We start from the raw sequence: 26,287 nt of genomic DNA on the forward strand, positions 1-26,287 counted from the left end.
TGCTTATTTTTAAGGTTTTTAAAAAACTGCCATTGATTTGTTTTTCAGTCTTCTATTCACTTTTCTTGCAGTTCTGTGTATTCTATATTACTGCAATAAGTTTCTTTACTAATAGTAGTAACTTCATTACTAAAAAAATATGTATTTCTAATGTGCATGATGTTTGAATGGATATTCTGAATTTATGTAATTACCATCATATCCTCCATACATTTTCAACTCCTTGTACAACACCACATTTAGGGCTTGCTGCTGACATTTTTGAGATGTAAGAGGATGCTAGATATTGCACAACTAATTCTGAGCCTCTTACATGCATTTTACACGCCTGTCTTTCTTACAACTTAATAAGGTCACCTCTACTGTTGAATAACTATCAAATTCTGAAATCATAGAATCCTAGAATGGCCTAGGCTGGAAGGGACCTCAGAGATCATCTAGTCCAACCTCCCTGTCATGGGCAGGGACACCTCTCAGCTAGATCAGGCTACTCAAGGCTCCGTCCAACTTGGCCTTGAACACCTCCAGGGAGGGGGCAGCCACAACATCTCTGGGCAATTTATTCCAAAGTCTTGCCACCCTCATACTGAAGAATTTCTTCCTAAGATCTAATCTAAATCTATTCTCCTTCAACTTAAACCAATTTCCCATTGTCCTATCGCTGGACACTCTTTTAAAACTCCTTCCCCAGCTGTCCTGTAGGTTCCCTTCAGGTATTGGAAGGCAGAAATTGAGAGATGTCTTTCCACTAAGGAAGTTTGTTTTACTGAGTTTTCAGCTAGGCCCATGGTTCCTATTCTATATACTCTGTAGTTCTCTGCTACAGTCTTGTAAATGTTTTTTTCCCTGTTTGTTTGTCCAGCAATTACCTTTTTTTCCTGCTTTGCAGCATCTGTTTATGAAGGAGATAATATTCCACGGAAACTAGATTTGGGTTAAGGGAATTTAGGGGAAATGTATTTAATATCTGATAAAGCTTTTTTTTTTGAGAAGTGATGAATATTATTTTGTTGTGTCAAAGTGTTATTTTCATTAAAGCTCTATATCTTCTACCATTTCTGTATCTGCTATGTGCCAATTCTCTTGTCAAAGATCAGCAGCAACTAATAAGAAGATTAAGCTATTTTTTTTTCATAGATAAGTTTGCATGCCACCAAGTAGCAAAGCTGCTAATTAACACTGAATGTGTGAAGATACTTTTATTTGATGTAACGTGGCCTGGTGTGCATTAATTATGGTACAAGTAGCCTTACCACTGAGGCAGAGAATTAGCATGACAAATGATTTAGATTACAGGGCTACCAAAATACCCCCACAATAAGGCTTTAATACTCAGAGTAAATCGGAACTCATTAGACTTTTTTCCTGTTGCTAAGTAACTGCCTGAAAAGGTAACTTTGCAGTATAAATGAGTGTGGTCAAGGCTAACATTAAGTGCCATTCAGTTCAAAATTCAGAAATGTTATCTCAACATTAACTGTACCAGATAACTTTATGAACACCATGTTACGGGTAAAGCTTAGATAGATTAGCAACTGGTACAATTTTATGGTAATTTTAATAGAGTTCATACTGACGTAGTTAAATCATCTAAGGGAAAATGAATGAGTCATTGGAAAAATGTGATTTACAGATGCAGACATGGAACTAAAGATTTTTCTAACAGCTATTGAACCTGTTTAAACTAATACTGGATGCTACATACGCATTATATTAGCTTAGATCACTGGTTAAATAAGATTTTTGCTTCAAAATATCTTATATTTATTATCTTGGTATTTATTATTTAATGCAAGTATACATATCTTCTCAAAACATAGAATATTAATCTCTATGGGAAATGCATGTTACCTGAAAAGCTTAATGCACAGTTTGTTGAATCAATACAGAAGTAGAATCATGGAATCTTTTAGGTTTGAAAACACTTTTGAGATTATCGAGTCCAAAATAATAACTTTTCACCAAACTTCACAATATAAAGTTTGATTTTCTCATTTTGTGTTCTGGACCACATGGACAATTTCCCAAGTGGGAAGTATTTTGATCCACCTTCTTTGCTTCTATATGAATTCATTGGTTCTATCAGTCCTGAGAAACTTTGCACTGCAGTATGTTTCATTTTTGTTGTAGTTCTTTTGTAATAATTACAGTCATTAAACTCAGCCTGTTCTAGAATGACCATTTTCTTAGACTGTAGTGATAAATTGTCTGAAGTTGAATCTTCATTTTCGGTTTTCCCCTAGTTGCATAACAAATGTGCTTCACATCTAAAACCTGAATGTGACTGTGGACCTTTGAAGGACCATATCTTACCACCCACGTCGATCTGCCCCGTAGTACTGGTGAGTTGTCTGTATGTTTATTTTGGATGTAATGCACTGCCATAGGTTATGACTAAAACAGTGCTGCGACTGACTGCCAGAGTATTTGTTAAATTCACAGAAATGTGTGAACTTTAAACGCAACGGGTAGTCCTGGCAGATGAGTTTATAGGCACAAGCGTGCTTTATCCTCTGTATTATTGCATTTTTCTTTCTGTAAGAATGAATTTTCTGTAGGGCATATTATAACTGAAGCTGACTCAGGTATTATCACTTACTCAGTCTGTACTTACCAGAAACTGTATAGGCAGAACGTGTCTACCTTTTACATCTTTTATAGATCCAGCTTCCCAGAATAATGAAGTTATTCTTATAGACAGGTTTTGCTTGGGATGCATATTGTATATCTGCAATGCTGAGGTCTCTGATCTAAGCCGGAGGTTACCTAGAATGATGACACTGGTCTTGCAGTAAGCTATGCATCAACATTAGGGTATATTTTATTCTGCAGTCGTGGACATTAAACTTCTCCGTCCACAAAAAAAACAGTAACTCAATTCAATGAAAATAAAAATGCGTGCTATGTGTAGGTTGTATGAAAAAAAAGCTTCAGAATTAACTTATGTAGTCGTATATTAAATTGGATGGTTTATGCTGATGAAACTCATAGCGTCATCATATTCATAACAGAACAGGCGTGTGGTCCTCTTATTATGAAATATATTTAAAGTAAAATTCTTAAGGAAGAATGATATATTGCCGGGAGGAAAACCGAGAAAATATACCTTCTAATTTATAATCCTATTTGTGGTCATTAAGAATAATATTCATGTCTATTGTAAATTACTTATTTTCTGGTTAATCCTTCTGGTTATTTGTTTATAAATCTGCTAAGATATGAATGCTAGACTTTGACCCTCTACTTGAGTTAAGTGAGACTATTCCGTTGCTGTCAATAAAGGTAAAGCAATGGGAAGATGGCTTTAATATTAATGAAACATTTTTTAATATCTTAGAAAAATCTTAACAGTAGTTTTATAGTTTGTCTGTAGTAGTAGTTCAATAGTACCTGGACAAATTATCAATAATAATTGTAAAACATATTTAAGTCTGTTGGATAATTACCTTCTGCATGACATGATTTAATGTTCAGGATTTTAGGTCATAGTTTAAAACTTAACATGTAGAAATTATGATTATTTTATTGGACTGGTTTTTTATTTATTTATCGTTTGCCATTCTTATAAACGGAATAAAGCCTCAGCATGAAATTTCATCTTCAATTATATTTGCGTAACTCCATTTTCTTTTCAGGAGAGGAAGAGAGATAGAGGAATTAAGATTTTCATTCCACAACTGGAATTTAGTTAAGTTGTTTAGGGGATACATAAAGCCACTCTAGAGTCAAATCACCCTCGAATAGGTTTGTTCTAGCTGCAATTTTTGAAGGCATAAGCAGAAGTAAATATATTTTCCTGTATCAGAATCAAGTTTCAGTATTATATACAAATAATGTAATACAAACCAAGTAATTCAGCACAATGTATATTGTTAGGAATGGAAAACATGTTTTACTGTGATTTAATGGGAACTTTATCATTTCATAGTATATTTGTTCATCTAGTAGTTTCTTCCCAAAATGCGTTAAAATTCCAAGTACGCCTACATTACAAATAATACATCAGTGACCTAGCTAATAGGAATTCCTCCTAGAAATGATTGATTATGGTGTACATATTATTTAGGTCAGTAATTTTTGAATTAGTTGCTCCCATTTTCTGTTACGGGGATTCCTTTTGAGAAACAATGATTCCGTGTGTGCGAGACCAGTCCTCTCAGTAATGACAGCAAAACCAGTGAATCCATCTGCGTTCTCTGACAGCAGAGAAGGGTCTTTCGCCAAGAAGACACACGTTTGGCTTCACTGATCAGCTGGGCAATGATAATCTTGCAGTGCAACATGTATGTGGAAGGTAAAGAAAAGCAGATACACCATAATGCTTTCTGTACCAGGCTTATCCTTGAGTATTTTGAGATCTCAAGAGTGAGGCGTATCTCCTTCTCCCATAGAACAGTATACAGGAGTTGTGGGAAAACAGCAAGTTGAAAAATCTTGTGTCTTTGATCTCCCTAAAGTTTTGGCCTTCTCTTCTGTAACTTTGGAAGTTTAGACTTCTTCCAGAAAACTGTCCGGGTTCATCTCAGACCAAGATGCCTTCTCATACGTTTTCTTTCAAGAGTCTTTTCCCTTTTGTGGAACTAAAGACATTCATATCTTTACCTTTCTCATCTAGCATGTCTTATTTCTTCAGTTCTTGTGAAGTCCAGCCTGGACTCTTTCTGAAGAGATAAAGAGAATTTTTCCATAAGTTACATTTTGCAGCATCATGTGTTTTGCCCTGAGCTACTAAACTGGTCTCTCAGCTGGAGTTTGTGGTTCTGGTCTATATCCTCCCAGTTTTTCCATTTCCTGTGTGTCCACTGATGTCCAAAATCACTGCTGCAACTATGAAGAATACGTTAAAAAGAATCACCTTTCCTGATTGCAGTATCACAAAGGGTGACATTTCTCTTGCCTCTGAACATAGCCATCTCAGCTCAGGGGACTATTCTAAATTACTCATTGAAGTTCTCTGTAGACACAAGAGAGATTCTTCTAAAAATTGAGTGACCGACATGATCATCTCGTACTATCCCGTCTCTGAATGCCTGGAGGCAGAACTTAAATGCCTGGTCATTTGAAAGTTAGACGGCTGGTCTAGGTTAAAGAGGGCTCCCATCTTCAAAACTGCACAAAATGGAACTTATCAAATGTTATTCCTAAATAGGATAAACAACAGTCTCGGGTGAAAAAGAAGCCATGGGAAACTCATGCACTTGATACCGTGTATGTCATGAAAGAATCACATACCTGTCTAGATTCAATGCCATATAAAGATTTTGCGTATCTCACCACTGTGCTTTTAAATGTTTCAGTAAAACGTGGTCCGTCACCTTTAAACCCAGAGCTTTTTACTCTTCTCTTTACCGCATATAAGGCTTGTTGTGTGGCGAAGTTTTTTGTTCAAGTTAAATGAGTTTTGTTATAAACTGTGTGTGCAGATCTCAAGTGATAGTCTTTTAATAGATGTCAGATACACTTTAATGTTACTCCCTTTTATTTCGGTAACGTTTTAATTAATTCATACTGATTGAATAAATGTACATTGAGACTTGTTTCCTAATGAGGGCACATTTAGAGGAAAGGTTTTGCATCATTCTGATATCCTGTGGGTAATTATATTCTAATTATGTGGTGGGGGGAAAAGTCTATAACTCAGTGCTGATATTGTTCATTGGACCCAATTAATTACATGCACATAATGAAAGTTCATGATAAGGTTGACTGGCAGTGAGTTTAAAAATCTTTAACTCAATTGAATCGTAGCCTATCAAGAGTACAGAATTAGATCATAACCAGGTTAAAAACTGGGTATTGGAATGAGATGAGTGAGTAGTGAAGAAAAAAAGATGAGTTTCTCCTTATGATACAGCTTCTCTCCCCCTGTCCTTTTCTAAGGCAGAAAGAGAAAAATCATATGTTTTGGCTTCATTTCATGTCTGGCTTTACTTTGCACCGATTATTGATGAATATGTAGAATTCTCTAATTTGTCTTAATGTTTGTAGAAAAGTACTTAGGTTTTTCTGTTTCCCACCAAAATAGATATAGCCTTAGGTAAAAACAAACCAACCAATAACAGCTTACTCTTTAATAAATATATATTTATTTCATAATGTATGATGATTTTGATTTTCCTATTGTTTTTGTGAGTTTTACAAAGAATTATTTTTTTTACTTAATTTCTAACATTGTTTTTAAAAGCTATAATTAAAAATGTTAGTCATGGAATACAAGGAAATTATGGAATAAAATGTGAAACATAGGTACTCTCATTATGATGTGAACATTACTATATGACTGTTATCACTGTCTCCGTAAACAGTTTATTTCAAAGTGGGAGAGTCTAATACAATATTTAAGACAAGAAGTGAAAAAGTAAAATTTTAAATTGGATACTTTTCCTTTTGTTCAATTTTCAACTTTTCTTTTGTGTAGTGAAAATGCTTATAGCTTTTTAGGACAAATTCATTTAAGCATAAATTATATTTAAATAAATATGGAATACATAGAGAGAATTTGGTATATAGAATATATGGAGAGAATTCTTTTATGTCGTAGAGCAAATTCATTTATATACACTTGCTTGGTGTGGCATTTTATTGTACAGGAAAATAAATGTCAAAAATCTTTGTTTGTAACTAGTTCTATTTAGACACATAAAACAATATACACAGCAGATTACAAAGGTTTTAGCTAAGAAATTTGCTTTGTTCAAGTAAACAGAACACGTTATGATCCATAGCTTCAAGCTTTTGTGTAAATATAGCACTTGTGTTGATGATGGCTTGTTGAAAGTTGAAAATAAAGTTGAAAATACTGTACAAGAGTTGTCTTTGACTATCAGTATTTAGTGAGACTGGATAGAATTAGCTAATGCCTGTGTTATAATTGCAGCATAGTTCACTAGATGTTTTTCCCAAGTCTGATCATACGTTTTACTAATACTGTTTTCCTGTGAGGTAGCTAAATGTTACTCACGTAGGAAAGCAGAGATGTAGAGAGAGAGAATTAGCAGTAAGTTTTCTTAATTCCTTTTCCAGTTTTTAATCCTAAAATGATTCTTCTGTTTTTATTATAGCAGAGATCAGTTTTAACTCGCTTTAATCCCAAGCTCAGCATGGAATGCAGAAAGTCAGTGCAGTGTGTAAGCGTCTTTGTAAGCAACTTGATTCTTTCAAGTTGAGTACTAGCCTTATTCTGAGTTTCTGAACAAAGATCCTACCAAAAAATCCCAGTTGTTTCACTATACATGCTTCTGGAGGTGGGGGGGTTAAATCTGGATATTGATTATTTGGTAATGGCACAGCAATTGAAACATTTTAAAAACAAAACAAAACAAAACACTTTCTTCCTTTTCAATTGTGTATCATATTGAAGATCCAGTTCTCAGAGAATCTAAAACAGACTTGAAATACAATGGTGTGCTTATCTACACTAAGAACTTTTTCATTTCTTTGAAGTCAGAAGGAAATTAATAATTGCCCTTGAGGAAAATGTATCTTCCTAACTAATTATCTGTTCGGCAAACACAGTTCAATGTTAAAATAATAAGATGCTGATAAACTGAAATGGCAGCCATTCAATCATTTTAAGTTATACCTAGTTGCCTGCCCACAACTCATCACTACTGTCTGTCCCAAAGTTTTTTTTCCTTGCGTTCTCTCCCATTGGAGTTCCACATGTGTTTATTTTCAAAACTCTTTTCTAACTCTTTTGTCTTTCTTGGATGGTGTATATCATTTCCTGCTATAGCCCAAGTTCATTTTCCGTTGCAAATTAAAGTCTTGGGCCCTGCTGTTGGTGCATGTCGATGCAAATTTTGAATGGATGCAAGATGTAAGGCAAGCTATCTTCACCCAAGTAAATGAACTAAGGCTGACACGCTAAATGAGAAATATTTGATTGTGATTTTGATGTATAATTCTTTACGTCTTTATCAAGGCGTATTAAACAAGCAACACAAAGTGTGTATATAAATTCTCATGGAGCGATTCCTGATACAGAACAGTCTTGCAGTCAGCTGTTTCGGAAGGTATTCTGGAATGACGTAATCTCCAGTCTTGTCTTTTCCACCTATTTTTACTACTAGTATTATGGGTGACAAAATATACCTCCTTTTGATTGGTACAATTTGATCTTTTAAAATTATTTTTTTCTTAGCTGCAAATGTTTCTATAAAGACAACTGTCAGATAAATTAGAAGCCTTACTTTTCCTTTATGGTATGGACATATGCAACTCACTGGACGGTATTTTTGTTAGCGAATTGATTGCTAGTCTTGTCCACAGAATGACTTTTAGTTTCAACCCGTGGATGCAGAGTTGGGGATTGTGCTACAGCTCTATCAGCTTTCAGGACAGTATGATGTGATGTCCTGATATTGGCCCTTCTGATTAATACGTACGTGGGATTAGAGCTGGAAATGTGGAGAAAATTTTATAAAGAAAACTTTTAAAATATTTTAGCACTTCTAAGGCATAGTTAGTTGGATGTGATATCTACTAGATATTACAAATCAGTTGCTTCCCAGGGTTTTGGGGTAGTGATGGGTGGGGGTTTTTTCCAGTTTTCAAGGTGTCTGAATCTGATTCTCTGTTGTTATTGTGTAACTACAGAGAGAAATCGCATGGAATGGAATTTTTGTAAGCAAGGTCTTGGACACCACATTAGGTATACAAGCTGACAGTCTAGGAGTAACTATTCTAATATTTCATTACATATTAAAGCACAACTTTTTGCATCCCTTGAAGATTCCCATGCCATTAAACAAAACAGCTCTAAGGAATCATGGAGCAACATTTCTCCAAGCTCCTTAAAAAAACCCCAAAGCATGAGTTTGGTATTCACGTTGCATGTCTAAACTTCCACGCCCTTGATGCTGCAAACATTTGAGGATACCTTTACACAGTATTCTGTGCATTCCATGTGATGTTCTGTGAACGAATTCTCCTGATCAGTATCTGTCAAGTTCAAGTTTCAGAGTTCTAAAGTAAGATTTTTTTTTTTAAATATCGGTTTCAGTTTATGCATATTAATGTAGAGTTTGGTTCTCTCCTTATAAACCCCCATCCCCATGTTGCCATGTTGAGTGTTAGGGTATATGCCTCATCTGAAGGCATATAGTGTAAAATATGTAATTATCATCCAGAAGTAATCTCAAGTTTTCAGTAGTTGCTTGACAAACTGTGTAATGGTGTTAACCATGCACTAATGGCTTTATGGTCTTATTTAGTGTATGAATAAATTGTTATGTAATGTACAAAATAAATTGTTTTAGATAATCTCAGCAGTGTATGAAGTAATCGAGAAACATAGATTTTTGTTTATTAAGAGACAGGGTGAGAAAAAGCAATTTTTTCTGGATTCTATGTCAGCAGTTAAAATGTAAAGAGGTAACTATTTAGTAAACCATTAGTTACTATTTGTCTGTTTTCTTGTAACAGCTGTGATAGAGTATGGTATTTCTAAACCTTACTGTTTTGTGTAAAGAAAAAGTAGAAATGCTTTCCGAAGATGAATGTTGTCTAGCTTGTCAACTGTAGTAGAAGAAAACTTTTAAAACATAATTCCTCACTTTGGATGAGAATTCAAAGATGTGGAAAATAAAATAAAGAGAATGCTCCCCAGGTACCAAGTATCTCTTTTTACTGTTCGAAAGAATCAAGTCCTCAGATTTTCTGCTAGCTTTATCTGGTGCTAAAATGATCCCACACATACTTCCTGGAATAAAAATTACGTAACGTGACAGCCAAAACATCGGGGGAGTACGGTTGTGCAAACGCGCACAGAAGCGCTGTGTGCGTTTGTTGAGAGGTACAAGTGCTGCAAGGGAACATGCCTGGCGCGTGCTTTCTCCGTGCTCCTTGTCATCCCAGCTGTTCGGTGTTGCAGCCTAACGTTCTCTTTTTCCAACAGACGCTACCCACTTTAGGAGGTTTACTCCCCGAGGTGCGTAACGGGAGGCATCCGTGTACCCACGAGTACTAACGGATCATGATATTGTGCATTCTTTTTGCTATAAAGTGCATTTTGGGGCTGAACTGAAAATCTAGACGTCATGTTCTCTGTTGTTATTTGAAAGGCCATCATATCTACCAGTGTTTGGGTTTGTTTTTTTTCTCATTTGGATGTTTAAGACATAGATGCAATTGAGTAGTTCTTACCTGGTCTCTCTGGAGCAGAACTAAATGGTAGAAGCTCCAGTTAGTGGCTCTTGCCTTCCAAGAGGGAGTTCAAGGGGAGAAAAGAAGGCATGCAAAAAGGGGTGTAAAATTTTTGTTGTGGTAAGTACTATTTTGAAAGGCATGTGCTCTGGCACATACCAAAAGCTTGATTCTTTGAGCCATCAAAATGTACAATAGCTTCTAAAATGCTGTATTCAGTATCTCTGTCAACCTCATGCATGTCTGCTAAACAAAATGGTTCACAGATGCATAAATCATTTTGTATGTTTTAATTTACAGGATATTAAATACAGCACAGTTTTTTGCAGAAACATTTCTTAACTTGTAAAATAAATTTTTACATTTTTTAAAACCATTTATTCAATGCATGTCAAATTTGTCTTAACATTGCTAGAATTTGTAAGCTTTTATCATCAGATGATTTTATTAAACTGTTATTATTGCACTGAAAAACATTTAGTTCCTGACCCTCTTGAATAGCTTAGTAATGTTGTAGTAATGTTGCAGTTCCTGAAAAAGTGATTAATCAGGCATACACAACTGGATTAGAAAGTCAGCGTTCTATTTCCTGTGTAAAATAAAGTAACTGTGCAAAAATATTTTAAAGAGTTTTTTATTAATGAAAAGGTAAACCTTTGTGTTCCCTTAATAGATTCATTGAGTAGAATTAAGATACACATTATTATATTATTTCAAACAAACTGTAAGTCACCTCCTCACTAATATGATACATATTTAAAAATTATAGGATATATAACTCTAGGAAGTCTAAAATCTCCTATCAGCTTCTTCAGAAATGTCTCAAGAGACCAGTACTGGTAGATGTGGTGACATATGTTTTAGTATGCGTATAAGATGGGTGTAGATATGTTGTTATATGCATATAAGATGGTTATGCATATAAGATAGGAAGTACTTGATTGGTAGTTTCTTCAAAAATCCTTGCTAAAAAAAGCAGGCATTCAGTGATAATAAGCTCAGGTATCTTTATTTGATTTTTTTAAATAACACTCTGGACAATTCTGTAGCATGAATACTTTTTTATTTGTATTGTGTGAGATGTATGGCCTAATCTTGTGCAGTCACTGCTTAGGAGAAGCTGTCTTTGGGAGTCAGACAATTGTTTTGCTTATAGGACAGGTAATATAAATTGGAGAAGGAATGTTGCTAATGCAGCACTCATAGGGCCAAGGCCGGCTACAGTATTTGCTGCCATCTGTATTGTGCTGAAACAGAAAAAAAACAATATCCAAAACATTGCTTGAGGTAATTGTTACTGCATTTTGCTTGTGAGTGATTGATAACAGCAGGTTTGGGCACTGTGGTAAGCATCATTCACGTAAGGACGGTTCTCAGCAGTGTATAAATACTTTTCCTCTCAATAATAGCGTGATATACGCAAGATTTTTAGTGCCACACATTATAAGTAGGCCTCTTTTGAACAGTGTTTTTTAACTTCTCTAAATGTACATACTCCGTATCCTGGCTCTGTTCCTTGCTGCTGCTTTTTCCTTTGAACTGGCACAAATGTGTTGCTCAGCTTAACATTTTTCTAGACTTTTTAAAATTTACTCTCCCTCCTTGATATTTGTTAGAAATCAGGGGTTGTTACTAGCTGTGTCTCTGTGTTACTGACATCTGATTCAATTTTTTGAAAATGTTGCAATATCCAAGAGCCAGATATCAAAGGCCATAATATCAAATCTTGTTTAATATGGTATGACTTTTGAGGATAATTATTCACAAAGTGCGTTAACATCCCAAAGCTACTTTTTACAGATATAACAAAGTGTGACGCTTCCTTCATACCAAAGTTTCTTACTCACTGTCCTTGGCAGTAACCAACACTATTGTGCATTAATGTTTTGTGTTAGCTCACAGTTGTTACTTTGTCTGGAGGCTTCATCCTAGTTGTAGTTTCTAAAAAAATATTTAAATGCAGAGTTGATGATTTGTTAGGCAGTGATATGGACAGTGTTTATATTTTGAAGGTTAGGACCGAGCTGAGGAGCTCTAATTACTATTTTCTATTTAAAGCGGTGATGTTGAAGTCTAGATTGGTCGACCTACTCTTGAACAGATCAAGATACTCAATGCATGCAAAAGCTCAGATAAGTAACCTCTTGGGAGTCTCACTGCATTCAGAATATAATGTAGACTCCCCTCATGGTTGTTATTTTCTGTGATGTAGGTTTGTTAGTCCTTTTCTAGGAAATGTGATGAGATTGTCACAGTTCCCCAAAGCACTTGGCTACCCAAAGCAGCTTGGAATGACCTGGACCACTATTAGCATCAGGACCAGGTCAATCTCCAAACTGAAGGAAGCTAAAGGTGGCGTAAATCCAGTGATTGTTAGAAGGCACTGTATTAAGCTGCGAGTTATTCCTTTCCTGCCAGAGAATCTGTATCAATGTTTCTTCCCAGTTTAAACAGCTCCAGAAAAAGTGACACGGATTAATAGCTGTTGCAATTTCTAAGGCTTTATTGGAGGTAGCGCAGAAATGGGTCTGGCCTGGTATGGAACATAAATGGGAAGATTTAATGAACTGCTTACTGAGTGCAGATGCAGGGAGTGCAACCGTGTCCTTCATGCTCCTTTCTAGTCCAGCAGCTTTGTGCCAGCCCATTCCCCTGGCCAGTTTAAAGCCTCCTTGCGCTTGTGAAGCGAGGAAAGTGACTGAGGTGCTAATGGGACGGAGGATTCAATTTGGTAAACATCTGCTGTCGTAATGTACGGTGCATTTTTGGACAACCTAAAAGGACATGCTGGATGCAGTTTATAAATAGGGTTAACGAGATACAAAGAGCAAGGACTTTTTTTTTTTTTTCCAATGCCAGTTCTTTAAAATGACCTGACAACAGTTGAAAATATGATTACAGAGATATACTGTCATGCTTTCCTCTTTCAGATAACCACCTGACTGTGGTATGTATCAGCATCAGAAATTACTGATGTCTTAGAATCTGATGTGGATTCTGGTTTCTTTCTGATTCAAAATACATAGTTTATAAAAAGCAGCTCAGTTGATGATGGTACATTTAGAATTAGGTATATTTTGCCAAAGTGGTGAAGCACTCTTGAAGCATCCAACCTTTGCTAGCACTTAGAATGAAATTTTGTTAAATTACTGACCTCCCATCAATGTGCTTATTAAACAGTCAAGTATATTATATGGTTGGCTTTCAAGTTCCAGAATGCCATCCTGGCAATGTCAGATTATCTTTTTGCATCATTGCATTAATTTGTGTTGTGACTGCACACTTTTCATCCATCTATTGCCTAGTCATTATGGAATGTCCAGGCACATAGATAGATGTTATGTGAAGTGACCAGACATTGTGTCATAACTTGACTGAGGTCTCATTTTCATTAAAGCAGAATCTGACATTACTCTCTAGTCAAAAAAACAACTTTGTGGAGGCACAGTCTCGGTTACAGTTGTATAGCATTAGATAATGTGTTAAAATGTTCCATATTCTCCTTTTCTCTTCTTTTTTTCAAGGAAAGACAGGCAACAGTGAAAAAAGAGAAGAGTTGCACGCAGCAAATGAACAAACTGGCAGAACGGAATAAAATGCAAAGAGCAAATTCCGTCACCGTAGATGGACAAGGTCTTCAGGTGTGATTATTGTTATTTTAATTTTAAGGAGATACTTGTAGGAATGCAAACAGTGATAGAGTGAGCAGTTTTTAAAGTGAAATATTCCCTATACATTCACTTATCTAATATTTTACTTGTACATATTTAAATATAAGTAAATTCTTCCATTTGTGTTGGAATTCTCTAGTGCAAATCTGCTTTTCATGTGATTAGTAGGATTTCCTAAGACATCAAGGGGGAGGGAAAACTAGCTCTGAAACAATTGTATTGTGGGGTGAAGCTGAACACGATTGATTTAGTATCTGTCACACAGCATTGTGTGAATTTATGTTATAAATCAGTCTGTCTTGATAACTGTTTGAGTGTTCACTGTTCTCCTTTGAACCTGCTAATTAATGGATGGATGGAATAAACTTCAAGGATGTTATTTGTCCAGATATTTCCAAGAGGGTATTTGACACATCAAAAACAAAAGTGGAGAGAAGCAAGGTGATTTCAGTAATAGTGACATCGAGAATAAAAATGTGGAGTTTTTTTCTACTTTAAAGACAAACTTGTGTGTCTGAGGAACTAATGTTAATTTAGAGAGGTTACATAGAGGCATATCAGAACTTCTGCCTGAACTGCTTGACTTCTTTCCCTTGAGATATGAGTAGTTTTGAGTAAAACCAATGTTCACGTATGTGGTGCTGCTTCTCTATCTCCTCAGGAGTTAAACGATCATTGTCATAGCAATGTGATAGTCGTTTAATATATGTAGTTGACTGTTCTCTGTCTCTCTTGATGTGGTGAGATCGAAGTTCAGTAAAATGTAAAAGATGCCATTAGCATATATCAAATGCTGTATACCTCATAATTATTTCATGACACACCTTATTGTGTCAGGATTGAAAGGCTTGTTTTATCTTTTTAGGTTAGTGAAACATTCTTGTTATGACAACCCAAAGAAAAGGAGGAAAAAAAAAACAAACAAAAAGAAACCCAAAAAAGCCAGATCCTAAAACTTGTGCAGTAACGTGCACAAGTTGATAATCTCGTAGGGTATTAGGGCAAACGTTATACATGGCTCTTTTCCTGTGCTTACCATCCTCACAGTCTGCATTGCTATCCAGATCAACTGTGACAGAACACGAAGCAAGAAGGCTAGAACACTCCTTGACATAAAGCTCAAGCTCTGTCTAATCGGTCATGTTGTGATGTTTAAACCAGTGCTAAAGGAAGTACAAAGACTTTTCTGCCTTCTTGGGTGATATCTGTGCAATTCCAGTGAGCCTAACTGCTTTAGACAGAGCAGCATCTTTGACTCCTTTTGGTAGTAGCACCATGTATCAAGAATTTTGGTTTTAGTCTACCTATTAGATTGCTTGTGCTCATTGTATATTTCCGTATATTTTTCAAGTTTCTATTTCCCACTCATGTGATAGAGAACCTGAGATATATAACACCTGCTCTGTTCAAAATAGTGAACTCCTAGCACCACTGACTCTTGCAGACACAACCTTAACTTATTAAAATTTCTGTTTTCAGGTAACTAGAGCATAAGGTTTTCTTTAAGCTTGTTAATATGATCCAAAACTATACATTCTGTCTTCTTTTTCCATGATGAATCCAAAGTTTAGGATTTATCGTTGCTTTTATTTTATATTGCTTGAGAAGGAAAGAATAAGAGTGGGAACTAAGATAGTAGAATATTTATTTAATAGATTTGATGTATTTTCTGATGTGCTTGATATTGTTTTGTAATACCACATCTATAAACACAGAATCACAGAATGTCAGGGATTGGAAGGGACCTCAAAAGATCATCTTGTCCAACCCCTCTGCCAGAGCAGGATCACCCAGAGTAGGTCACCCAGGAACGCATCTAGGTGGGTTTTGAAAGTCTCCAGAGAAGGAGATTCCACAACCTTCCTGGGCAGCCTGTTCCAGATTTAGTGCATAATATGATACTGGTAATCATGGTAATAGTGTTAGAAATAATTCTGGAGTAATTACCTTAATTTACTGATTATACTGTGTTTTTTTATTTTACTCTGTTGGATAAAACCAGTTTGAACAGGAATCCATCTTAGCACCAACTGTGAATCTGTATCAGTAATGATAACCCGATCATTGTGAAGGCTTGAGTGGATCTCCAAGCATACTCTGGTGAAATGCTGGGATCAGTGACTGCTAGGGGTTTTTTTTTCACCTACAGATTGTATCATTTTGGAGCTACTTCCACAAAGATGTGAGATTCCATAAATATAACTAGTAATTAATGTCAGTATTTTGGCTTAAGATGATCTGGACCGAAAAACTGTGTAGCTGATCAAAGTATAATGTACTGATTTTCCCATATCTGACTGAAGCATGCTGCTCTGATTTTTCTGGCCTGGTCTCATTTTAACATTATCTTCAGTGAAAAAGTAAAGGATTTTTGTGACCTTTTTTGGAACGTTTTTAATTCAGAAAACTTGATTGTTTTGCTAGTTGCATTTGTGTGATTTAAATTCCTAAGCTGACATATCCAAGGTAGCTAGCAAGTCTTCCTATTACTCCTGTTAGACCTCACATTACTATCTTTATTTTTTTTTACTTTAAGTCACTTGTCCAATATCTTCATGGAGATTGCCTTTAAATTATGGTATGTTAAGGCTTGAAAATGCTCACCAATTTATTCTAAATCTTTAGTTGCATTGTTTTTTTAATATGGAAAAATCTACATTATCCAGAAAACTAATTTGGAAAAACTGTAAGAAATTGAGACTTTGTTTTGGAATTGAATGGAATACAAACTGGTTATTAGTTGATTATTTTTTTTTACGATCCTAAGCCTTCTGCTTGTAATAACATGGTTAAGTTTTAAAACTGAAGATTTAACTTTTGTTGAGAAAAGTATGAAGACCAAACCTTCCTTCCATGAGACTACAGTGAGCAGATAACTTAGTGGCAGTGAAGATCTGCACGACTTAAAGACAATTAATCATAGTTAAGCACATTCATCTTACTTCTTTCTAGCTAACCAGCATAATGATCAGGATTATTATTTCTAATTAGAGGAAGTAATAGATCATGTAGAACCTTAGGATGAGTCTCATTAATTAACCTGCGTCTTAAGCGATTTCGGTAGGTAGTCCATCTCTGTCACGGTGAGCACCATTGGTTTACACTTCGTTCACAGGAACAAACATCATGGGAATTGGCTAAATAACTAAAATTGATTAAAACACCAGACAAAAATTAAATGTATGACAAACTTCAGTATATCCTGCAATTTGATATATGTTTCAGCATACGGCATTTCACTGTAAAGGCAAAGTGTGCCAGAGGGTTGGTTCTATGCTATGTTTAATTCCACTGAATTTGCTGGAATTTTTCATTATTTGTTTTATATATTGGGGCAGGTTTGGATCCGTTGTTTGTGAAGTAATGGATGGAGCTGACACACTAGTGCCTAACACTAACTACCAGAAGTGCTTTTAGATGCCTTTAGGATTAGATGCCTGTGTCTATAGGATGCCTGTAAAATTCCTTACTATCGTGTTTCTTGGCTTCTGCCTTTAATTACATTTTATGAGATCTTTGGCTGAAAAGATTTTGTTATTTCAGGAATTATGAGTAAGGATTTGGAGCAAGAGGTTTCATTACTGAAAAGATTTTGTTATTTCAGGAATGAGTAAGGATTTGGAGCAAGAGGTTTCATTGTATCATTTTCCAACAGAGAGATAGTCTAAGCTTCATCTCTGGAGTTGTTAGTGCATGACTTTGCACATGTTGACTTTGACCTCAATATAATTTTAAACATTCTAGGATTGATGGGGCATGACTTTGCACATGTTGACTTTGAACTCAATATAATTTTAAACATTCTAGGATTGATATGTGTCTAGAAGTGATAATTTTAAATATGAATAGTCTAGCTTTATGGTTTAAAAACAGATATTGGAAAGAGATCATCTGATGTGATTTTTTTTTTATATTCTTCAGGTCTTGAGCAAAGACAGTGAACACATACATCTTAGAGTATCTAATACTGTTACTTAAATGGAAGATGTTAGTTTGTAAAGCTAAAAGCTAATATGAACATGTAAAACTTTTCATGCACAAAAGAATTAAAAAAAATGTTAGAAGTCATTGTTTTCTCTGTCCTTCCCTCAGGCTTGCACTTCTTGCCCACTCTACTTTTTTAAGTTTTCCAGCTTTCTGAGATGTTTAAAGGGATTTGTTGTTATGGCTGTTACATTTTAAAATGTAACATGATACATGATTTAATGTATCAAATGTTGTGAGTTTTTCTAATTAAAAAAAAAAATCCATCAAGTTTGACATTTTATATAGCTATATTTGACCTCTATAATATACTGTCTTTCTCACTACAAAATGCAGTTTCTTCATAGCTTTATCCATAGGAAATTACTGTCAGAATTGGTCATGCATTTCTTGCATTTAACGTTTTCTTCTCTGTTGAAGGATGTAACCTATATATATCAATTTTCAAATGGAATTATGGATTAAAATGGCATTGCAGCTGTAAGTCAGACAGCATTAAAAAAAGTCTCTTGCAATTTTTAGCAAATTAATGAAGTGAGGATTATTGCAAATTATGGAATTGCTTCCAGCTGGATTACATAGCATAATATAGAGCTTGCATTAAGCTTTTTGTTTTGTCTCCTGTAGGAAAAATGAATGCACCATACAGCATTAATGAGTATCCGTGTTATTCCCCTCTTTTAGATCACTCCAGTTCCAGGCACTCATCCACTTTTAGTTTTTGTCAATCCTAAGAGTGGTGGAAAACAAGGAGAAAGGTAAGATTTGTTTTCTTTTCCTTTTTTTTCCCTCTCTCCATTCTGATCTCTGCAATATATTTAAAACTGAATGTTAAAAGTTTTTAAATGAAAAGAAATCCAGCATTTTATACTATTATGCCTCATTTGAACATCCTTGTTTATGAGAGGTATACACTAACATATAGTTATAAATTGTGCAGTTAAAACCTAGAATGAGTTCTATACAACAGTTTCATTTCACATGAGAAAAAGTAGCTATATATAGTGTATGGGTTTGTGTGATTTACATGAAGATGTGAGTTGCTATATTTTACGTTGCAACTTTGAAGTTAAAAGTTTTCTTTTAATCTCTGTAATAAATACGCAGTCAGGCCAATAATTTAAATTGGAAACATTGTTCCATATTCTAATGTATGTCTTGCCTTTCAAAGATTTACTGAGTAGACTCTCCAGCCTTTCCGTAAGATTTCCTACAAGTAAACCTTTTGATTTCCCTGGATAGGAAGCATTCTAACAATCCAGTTAACGTCTTGAAGTCCAATCACATAAACTTTAAGAACATACTTGATTTTATATATGTCAGTAATTACAGTGATGTAAATTCAGAATGCTTAAGTTTATGTTTAAACGTTAGTGTATCAGAAGCATGATAAAACAGAGGTCAGGAGCATTCTCCTCCTATTCTGTCCATTAAACATAATTGGAAATACTGAATTAGCTACCCCCTGAGCTGGTTTTTCAGAGGGTATTTCAGAATCACAAGTGCTAACAGTATGGCAATTTTTGATCATCACATAGATCCCCAAATTTGTATAGCCTAGCTTACCATGTCAGTGCTGTAATTTATCCTTCAATTCTTGTAAAAGGTTATGGTCTTTGGCCGAGATCAGACAGAAGATGACAGCTGTGAATACTGGGTGATGTGGGTAACCAAAAGCTCAAAAGGAAGGACCCAGTGTGATTCTAAGGCTTGGAACCAAGCAAGTAAACTGCAAGTGAATCAGCTTTATCCTCACTGACTCCGTTAGATTACTTCTTTCAAACAGTGTCCTTTAAAGTAAATTGAACAAAGGGAGAAAATCCTGCAGAGCAAATGTTAGGGGAATTCTCAGAGCTGAAGAACATTTAACCCAAACTGTATTTAGAGATCTTTGGGAGAACAAGTTATCATTTAGAACCTGATTGTGTAATCCCTGGACTAGTATACCTTGTTATCAGCAATGCCAACAGTGCTAGTTGTGTCCAAGGCAGTTAATCTGAGAGATTCATTATAAACAGTTTCAAGAACATGCAATGACAACAAAATGAGCCATCCTGAGCATTCGTGATTCAGACACAGCAGCAGTGTGAGGTAGCCCCAGTCTTCTGTGCCGTCAAGGCCATCGTGGGAGGTAATGTACTAGTGCTTAGCTTGCCATTTTTATTTTAAAAAAAAAGTAGTAGATCAGAGATCCAGACTGGAAATTTGTAGGTGAGAGGCAGGTTAGGGAGCTGCACTTACATAGTTAGTTATAACCTAGGAGGATTGTAATGAAATGCCGTTTCACAGCTTTCAGTTCTCAGCTCATAATTGGTCTCAAGTGTTACTGCCTGAATGGGCTTAATGCATGAGGCATGTTGTTTAATGTTAGGTATTCTCTGGGGTAAAAGCAGGTTTAAAACCCGTTCCCCTCCCCAAGCTCCTATTCCCATTCACATATTGCAGTCTGACACGTCTCAGTTTATGTTAATGGCAACTGTTACTGAGGCCAAGCAGATCACAGGAATGATTTAAAATCGAAAAATGTCTTATACACATTTCGTTCACTAACACCATTAACTGCAATTGTCCTTACACAATGAAGTGTATAGTATGAGGGCAGCCACCAGCAGCTGAGTGGAGTAAAGTCTCTGAACCTCTTAAATTGGCTTTGATATCACACAAAACCAAATGTTCCTATGGTAGAGGGGGAGCGCATCAAATGGTCAACTGCATAGTCACAGTCATTTGCCTGCAGGAGATATCTCATGGATAGATCTAAAACTGTGTTCAAAAAGGTAGAAAAAAGTCCACATACAGACTGTTTGATAAGGGATTTGCCCTCTTAGGGGTTTGCCTTTTAGATGTTAATGTTTCATATCAATACCAGTAACGTAATAAAACTATTAAACAAGGATATTAAGAGTGCTTATTAGGTAGAAGCTGTAATCTAAGAGATGGAAACATTTTCAGGATACAGTAATATGTTCTACTGTCAAGTCAGAAAGAGAAGAATCTCATATTTTTCCCTCCCATTCCTGTACAGTTTTGTGTCAGTTAAATTACATGACATTTGAAGACAAAAATAGCTTTGCAAAATGCACAGTATTGGTGATTCAAGTCAGACTTTTTGATTGTAGTGATTTCGTAATCTGTTCAGGTACTAAGAGGCTAGGGGTAGAGGCTAGGCTATAACAAAAGTAAGATTTCCTCAGCAGTGAAGGGAAGGAAAAAAAACCTCAACCACAACCTACTGATTTTTGTAGAATTTCATTATCTTGACTCAATTCAGACTAAGGTGATCTTTTAGTGAAAGCTATTCTTCAGTCTTTACTTAGGATTTTGGGGTATTTGAGAGATTATGCTGAATGAAGTTCTGATTTCTAATTGACTTTCATTGAACACAGAAAGGTTACTGCAGATACTGCAAGACTCCAGTGTTCCCACAGTTCCCCATATGAGATGTTGTGCCTTGCCATATGGTAACCCAGCCCATTTCCTTGCCCTTAGACTCGAAGAAAGTGTATGCATCCATCTGACAACATGTTCAATAAATGCACTCCCCCATTTATACTCTGCCATTGCCTTTTGTGTTTTGCAATTTTTTTCAAGTCTCTGAAATACAAAGGAAAAGAACTGAGGATCGCTTTACGGTAAAATAAGTTAGTGCTTTAGTTCTGATTTCTGAATGTTTAAACAGAAAGGTGGTGAGGAACAAATGGATATGTAGAAAAAGTGCATACAGAACATGAAAATTCTTTCTCTACAACAGTATCTAATGACCTTATTGATACATTTTAAAACTTTCTGATAGAAAGCCAGAGTTTTGCAAAAGGTACAGCAGTATGACGTTCTTCTTGAATAGGTTTCTTTACTGAAAACCAATGCTTTAACTTTCAGATATGATTGCAAAATAAAGAACTATAAAATAAACCCAGTTATACTTTCCTCTTAATGCAGAAATTAATACTTATTACCCATCACCTGAAACACAAATGCATTTACAGTTGTTTAGACTTAGATCATTTTATCTAGTGGATAATACATATCTTTATAATAAAGTAGAATAGAAATATAATTCAATTAGTGACAAATTAAAGTTGGTGAGTTTAGGAGCAAAAATACAATTTAATTGAGCATGAGATCAGGCAGGAGTTCAGCAAATCAGTTAAGTGTCTTCCTCAGGCCATCTCACACTGTAACATGAGGAGGAGGCTGAGGGGGCATCTCATCATGCTCTACAGTTACTTGAAAGGACATTGTAGAGAGGCTGGTGCTGGTCTCTTCTCACAGGTAATTAGGGACAGAACCAGGGGGAATGGTTTCAAGTTGCAACAGGGCAGGTTTAGGCTGGACATTAGGAAGAAATTCTTCATGGAAGTAGTGGTCATGCCCTGGAACAGACTTCCCAGGGAGGTGGTCGAGTCGCCATCCCTGGATGTGTTCAAGTGTCGTTTAGATGTGGTGTTCGGTGATATGGTTTAGGGGTGACCTTGTAGTGTAGGGTGATACGGTTTAGGTGTGACCTTGTAGTGTAGGGTTAATGGTTGGATTCAATGATCCCAAGGGTCTTTTCCAACCTGAATTGTTCTATGATTCTATGTTTTAAGTGATTGTACATAAATGGACAGGTGTGGTTAATCTCGTCAGAAAAATTCCCAGTACATCCATTTCATCCAGACCTAACAGTCATATATGTCTGCATTTAAGATCTGACTAATCAAGACAAGAGCTTTCAACAGTCTCTGAATAGAATGTATATATTTAGTATGTCATTGGCAAAGTACTTTCTTTGCTCAGAGTACACAAGCACATAGTTCTTCCGAAGAATGCTAAAGGTAATGCTTCTCACATAAGAGTCCTTCTAAATCATGCTGTTATTTTGCCATCCTCATTACTTTGTTTTCCACTTCTCCATTTTCCAATTTATTTGCCTGACCAGCAGGTGAGTTTAAACAATTGTTTCCTTGACAAATGTGCGGTTGGATGCACTGGAGATCAGCTTCCGTACACTGACGTTTCCTGCTGAGTCTGTGCCGAACGGGTTGATGACCTTTGGTTTCAGATAACTTTGGTTCATGGTAACTCTTCCCTCCTGCCTTCTGATTAACCTGGCTTTCTAAGCTTTCATTTAGTATTGAGATAAAATGTAGAAGCAATTTCAAATGATCTTTTTCGAATGTCAGGTCTAGGAGAGAATATCACTAGCATTCTTTTAATTTTGGGGAGAAGTCCTTGTTGTTCTTTTCTTCTCCGCCATTAGAGTTAAATGAAGCCTATATTGAACACATCTTGGCTACTTGCCTCCTGGATGAGTGAAGATGCATCCCTCGGCTGGCACAAGGCACTGCTATGGCCAGCTTTTTCCCCAGTGTAGTCAACTCTATTTCTTTCGTCTCTCTAAAGGACTGATCTATCAGAAGATAGCCCAGCCTAACTCAGCCTAGGGTGCACTCAAGGGTATTTTCTTCAGCAGCAGAGCTGTTTAAAGATTATCCCAGCCCTCTTGGCCACTCCAGCTGTAATTTTCTGTCTCCTTGGTTATGCTAATGCAGCTTTTTTGAGGTTCATATGCACTCACAGGCATGATTTAAGTGAAGGGAAAAAATGACACAGGGCAACTTTTCTCAGGATTTGTATTTTTAGATTAATCTGTTTAGTTTTCCACATCACAGAATAACCTCGCAAATGGTTACAGAAGCACAACTGTTTGTTGATAAACTGTGTTGTGGGGTACGAACCAGCTGGAGGTGGTGGTGGCAATGGGTAATTTCATGAGGTGGCTTTGATCATGGAATTACAGTCCATCACAGACTGCTTCCTTTTGGGGCATTACCCCCCCACACTGCCTCATGGCTTTGTCAGCACAATCTCCATCACAAGGAAACTGTGTCCAATTCATTCCTTACATGCAGAAGCAAGATGTTCAGAGGCATATTTGCGTCAGTTTATAATAATTTAAAGCAGAATGCATCATTTCCAGTGAGTCTTTATAGAGTGATTATTGGATATTGATGGTCAACTGGTACCTAGCAATGGTACACACTGAATCAAGTATGATTCAGTGTAATCACTTCATTATTGCAGGTGGACTTTCTCATTTTGGCTAAAAATACCTAGCTCCTTCCTTATTAGGAATGCTTTTACAGAGTTTCACTGACAACAGTATTGTGAGTGTAGGTAATGGCTCTATGTAACGTAGCACCAAACTTCTAGGCAAAGCCTTTGGGACTTCGTAACAATACCGTTCGTGAACTCCTGATGGTCAAATACACAAATTAGCAGCACCTTTGGCCAGGTTAAATCCTATATGTCACTGAGAAGCAACTTATGCATAGTGACTAGAGAATTATGAACAAGATTCTTTTGCATTGGTAAGATGCTGGTCATGAAATGGAAAAATGCTGCATTGTAAATCCCGTCAAAAGCCTGATTTAGTCACCGTCACAGCCGTTGACAATGATATGTGCATGCCAGTAAAGTGAAATCACTCACTTCACATTGACTTTTTCTGTCAGGAATAGATTGTGTTTGAATACAATGCTTTATGAAGAAACTAATATCACTAAAGAATTGAGAAGTTTAAAAAGTGTTGCAATTTGGCGATTAGTTTGCACTGAGTATCCTTACAGTTTGATAAATTATGTATTGCTATAAATAAAATAAAATAATGAAATAAAAAGAATCCCTCAATGTGTCTAGACAGTTTTACTTTGCTGAATTTGAAAACGTGAACATTTTAACTTTCAATTCAGCTCTTTTTTTTTTATCATGAAATGTGTAATTTAAGTAAAACAATGGATTTGAATATTTTTTTATTTCTTCCTATTCAGATGTAATCCAAAGGAGATGTAGTTGGCAGTAGATTTTTTTGAAAACATGAACATTTTAACTTTCAATTCAGCTCTTATTTTTTTTAATTATGAAATGTGTTATTTAAGTAAAACAATAGATTTGAATATTTTTTTATTTCTTCCTATTCAGATGTAATCCAAAGGAGATGTAGTTGGCAGTAGATTTTCTTTCTCAGGATGTTGTTCAACCTATGGGGATGTTTCTGGTGGGCGGCAAACCCAATCTGATTTGCAATTAGTTATATTTGCAACTTCATGTTAGGGATAAAACTCACCTTTACCATTGACTTACTTGAATAAGAACCAATGCACCTTTTCAGATAGTTTTTTTACCTCACCATTTCTTGTGTCTTTATATCTACTTCTGTTTTTTTCCTCTGTACAACATTTGTATTGTAGAAAGCTTGTAGCACTTCTAGCCATGTAGATACACTGTACACTGTGTGTATGACATATAATTGCTGTGTTCAAATATTTGATTTTTAATGAAATCTTGCAGTTCAAATAATTATAGTACGTGTTAATTTCTTTAATTCTTTCATTTGATAGGTTTTCAAAAAAAAATCCAAACATGTAAGTAAATATTTTCTCCTTGTCTCTTTTACCTCTTCAGAATTTATAGAAAATTTCAGTACCTTTTAAATCCTCGTCAAGTTTATAGTCTTTCTGGAAATGGACCAATGCCAGGGTAAGTCTACAGTTAATATTATTACCAGGAACTCATTTAATAAAATGCTACATAATCGAATGAACGGACTGAGACACATATAGCATGTTTTGAATATATCAACACAGCAGACCTCCGAATGGCTGCAGAGATGTACAGGTATTATTTGTTTACATGGAGAAATAAAACCACGTATCATATGTTTTACTGAGAACCGTACGCTACTCTGTAAAATAAAGTGGCATAAATTTCATTCTCTTTGCAGCTTTTACTGCTGTATCAGCAACCTGAGCACATGCGAGCGTTACTTTTCCGTTGCAAATATCAAGCAGCCTCAAAGACTTACTTGCAGAACATACGTTTCTTCTACATTAACACATATGTGCACGTACATAGGTGTCTGCGTAGTATATATAGTGTACGTGTCTGTAGTGTACCTAGTATGTGTAGTGTCCATATGTATATTCATATGCATATCGGATACAGAATGTTGTTTCAAATAATAGCGACTGCAGTTTGTTATCAGTTCCATAATTTTGGGGATGTAGTGGGCAGAAAATAACTGGACAGGCTGTATTACACTGGCAGTGACTTTTTGTGGGGACTGAAGTGTTACCTGAACCAGGTGGTGTTGCAGTCACTTGCCTAATATGCTTCTTCCATGGTTCTTCCTATTTTGCATTCATGTCAAGACTGCGTTCATGTAAGAATTGCAGTGTGTCACATACCAACTTTTGCCACCTGAAATTGTCTCTTTTTTTAAGTAACGAGAGAAAAAATCAGACAGACCAGCAATGAACATCTCATTTGTGTATAATTTCTTTATGTATTGGATGTTATTTAGTTGTGTCACTGATACATGAAATTTTACACCAGTGAGAAGAGTTGCAGAAGGATATCAAGAGATAAGCATTCGTTCACATGAAGTCTGTATTGTCGTTTGAGTACTTTTTATTAATTAATTTAATTAATTTATTTTTAATTTA

At 35.8% G+C, this 26,287-nt stretch overlaps 1 protein-coding gene across 1 annotated transcript in view; it reads left to right on the top strand.

Moving 5' to 3' along the window:
- Nucleotides 1–25,326, top strand: part of LOC104274612 (diacylglycerol kinase beta-like) — a gene marked incomplete at its 5' end in the record, with an annotated part of 51,117 nt that extends 25,791 nt beyond the window's left edge. The window contains 5 exons of the mRNA XM_009870299.1: nucleotides 2,244–2,342; nucleotides 9,899–9,931; nucleotides 13,671–13,787; nucleotides 18,486–18,559; nucleotides 25,248–25,326. Of these exons, the coding sequence (XP_009868601.1) occupies nucleotides 2,244–2,342; nucleotides 9,899–9,931; nucleotides 13,671–13,787; nucleotides 18,486–18,559; nucleotides 25,248–25,326 (402 nt within the window). The remainder of the gene's footprint in view (nucleotides 1–2,243; nucleotides 2,343–9,898; nucleotides 9,932–13,670; nucleotides 13,788–18,485; nucleotides 18,560–25,247) is intronic.
- Between the last annotated feature and the right edge of the window lie 961 nt (nucleotides 25,327–26,287).

The sequence above is a fragment of the Apaloderma vittatum genome, unplaced genomic scaffold, assembly GCF_000703405.1.
Source record: "Apaloderma vittatum isolate BGI_N311 unplaced genomic scaffold, ASM70340v1 scaffold3385, whole genome shotgun sequence".
NCBI classification, from domain to species: domain Eukaryota; kingdom Metazoa; phylum Chordata; class Aves; order Trogoniformes; family Trogonidae; genus Apaloderma; species Apaloderma vittatum.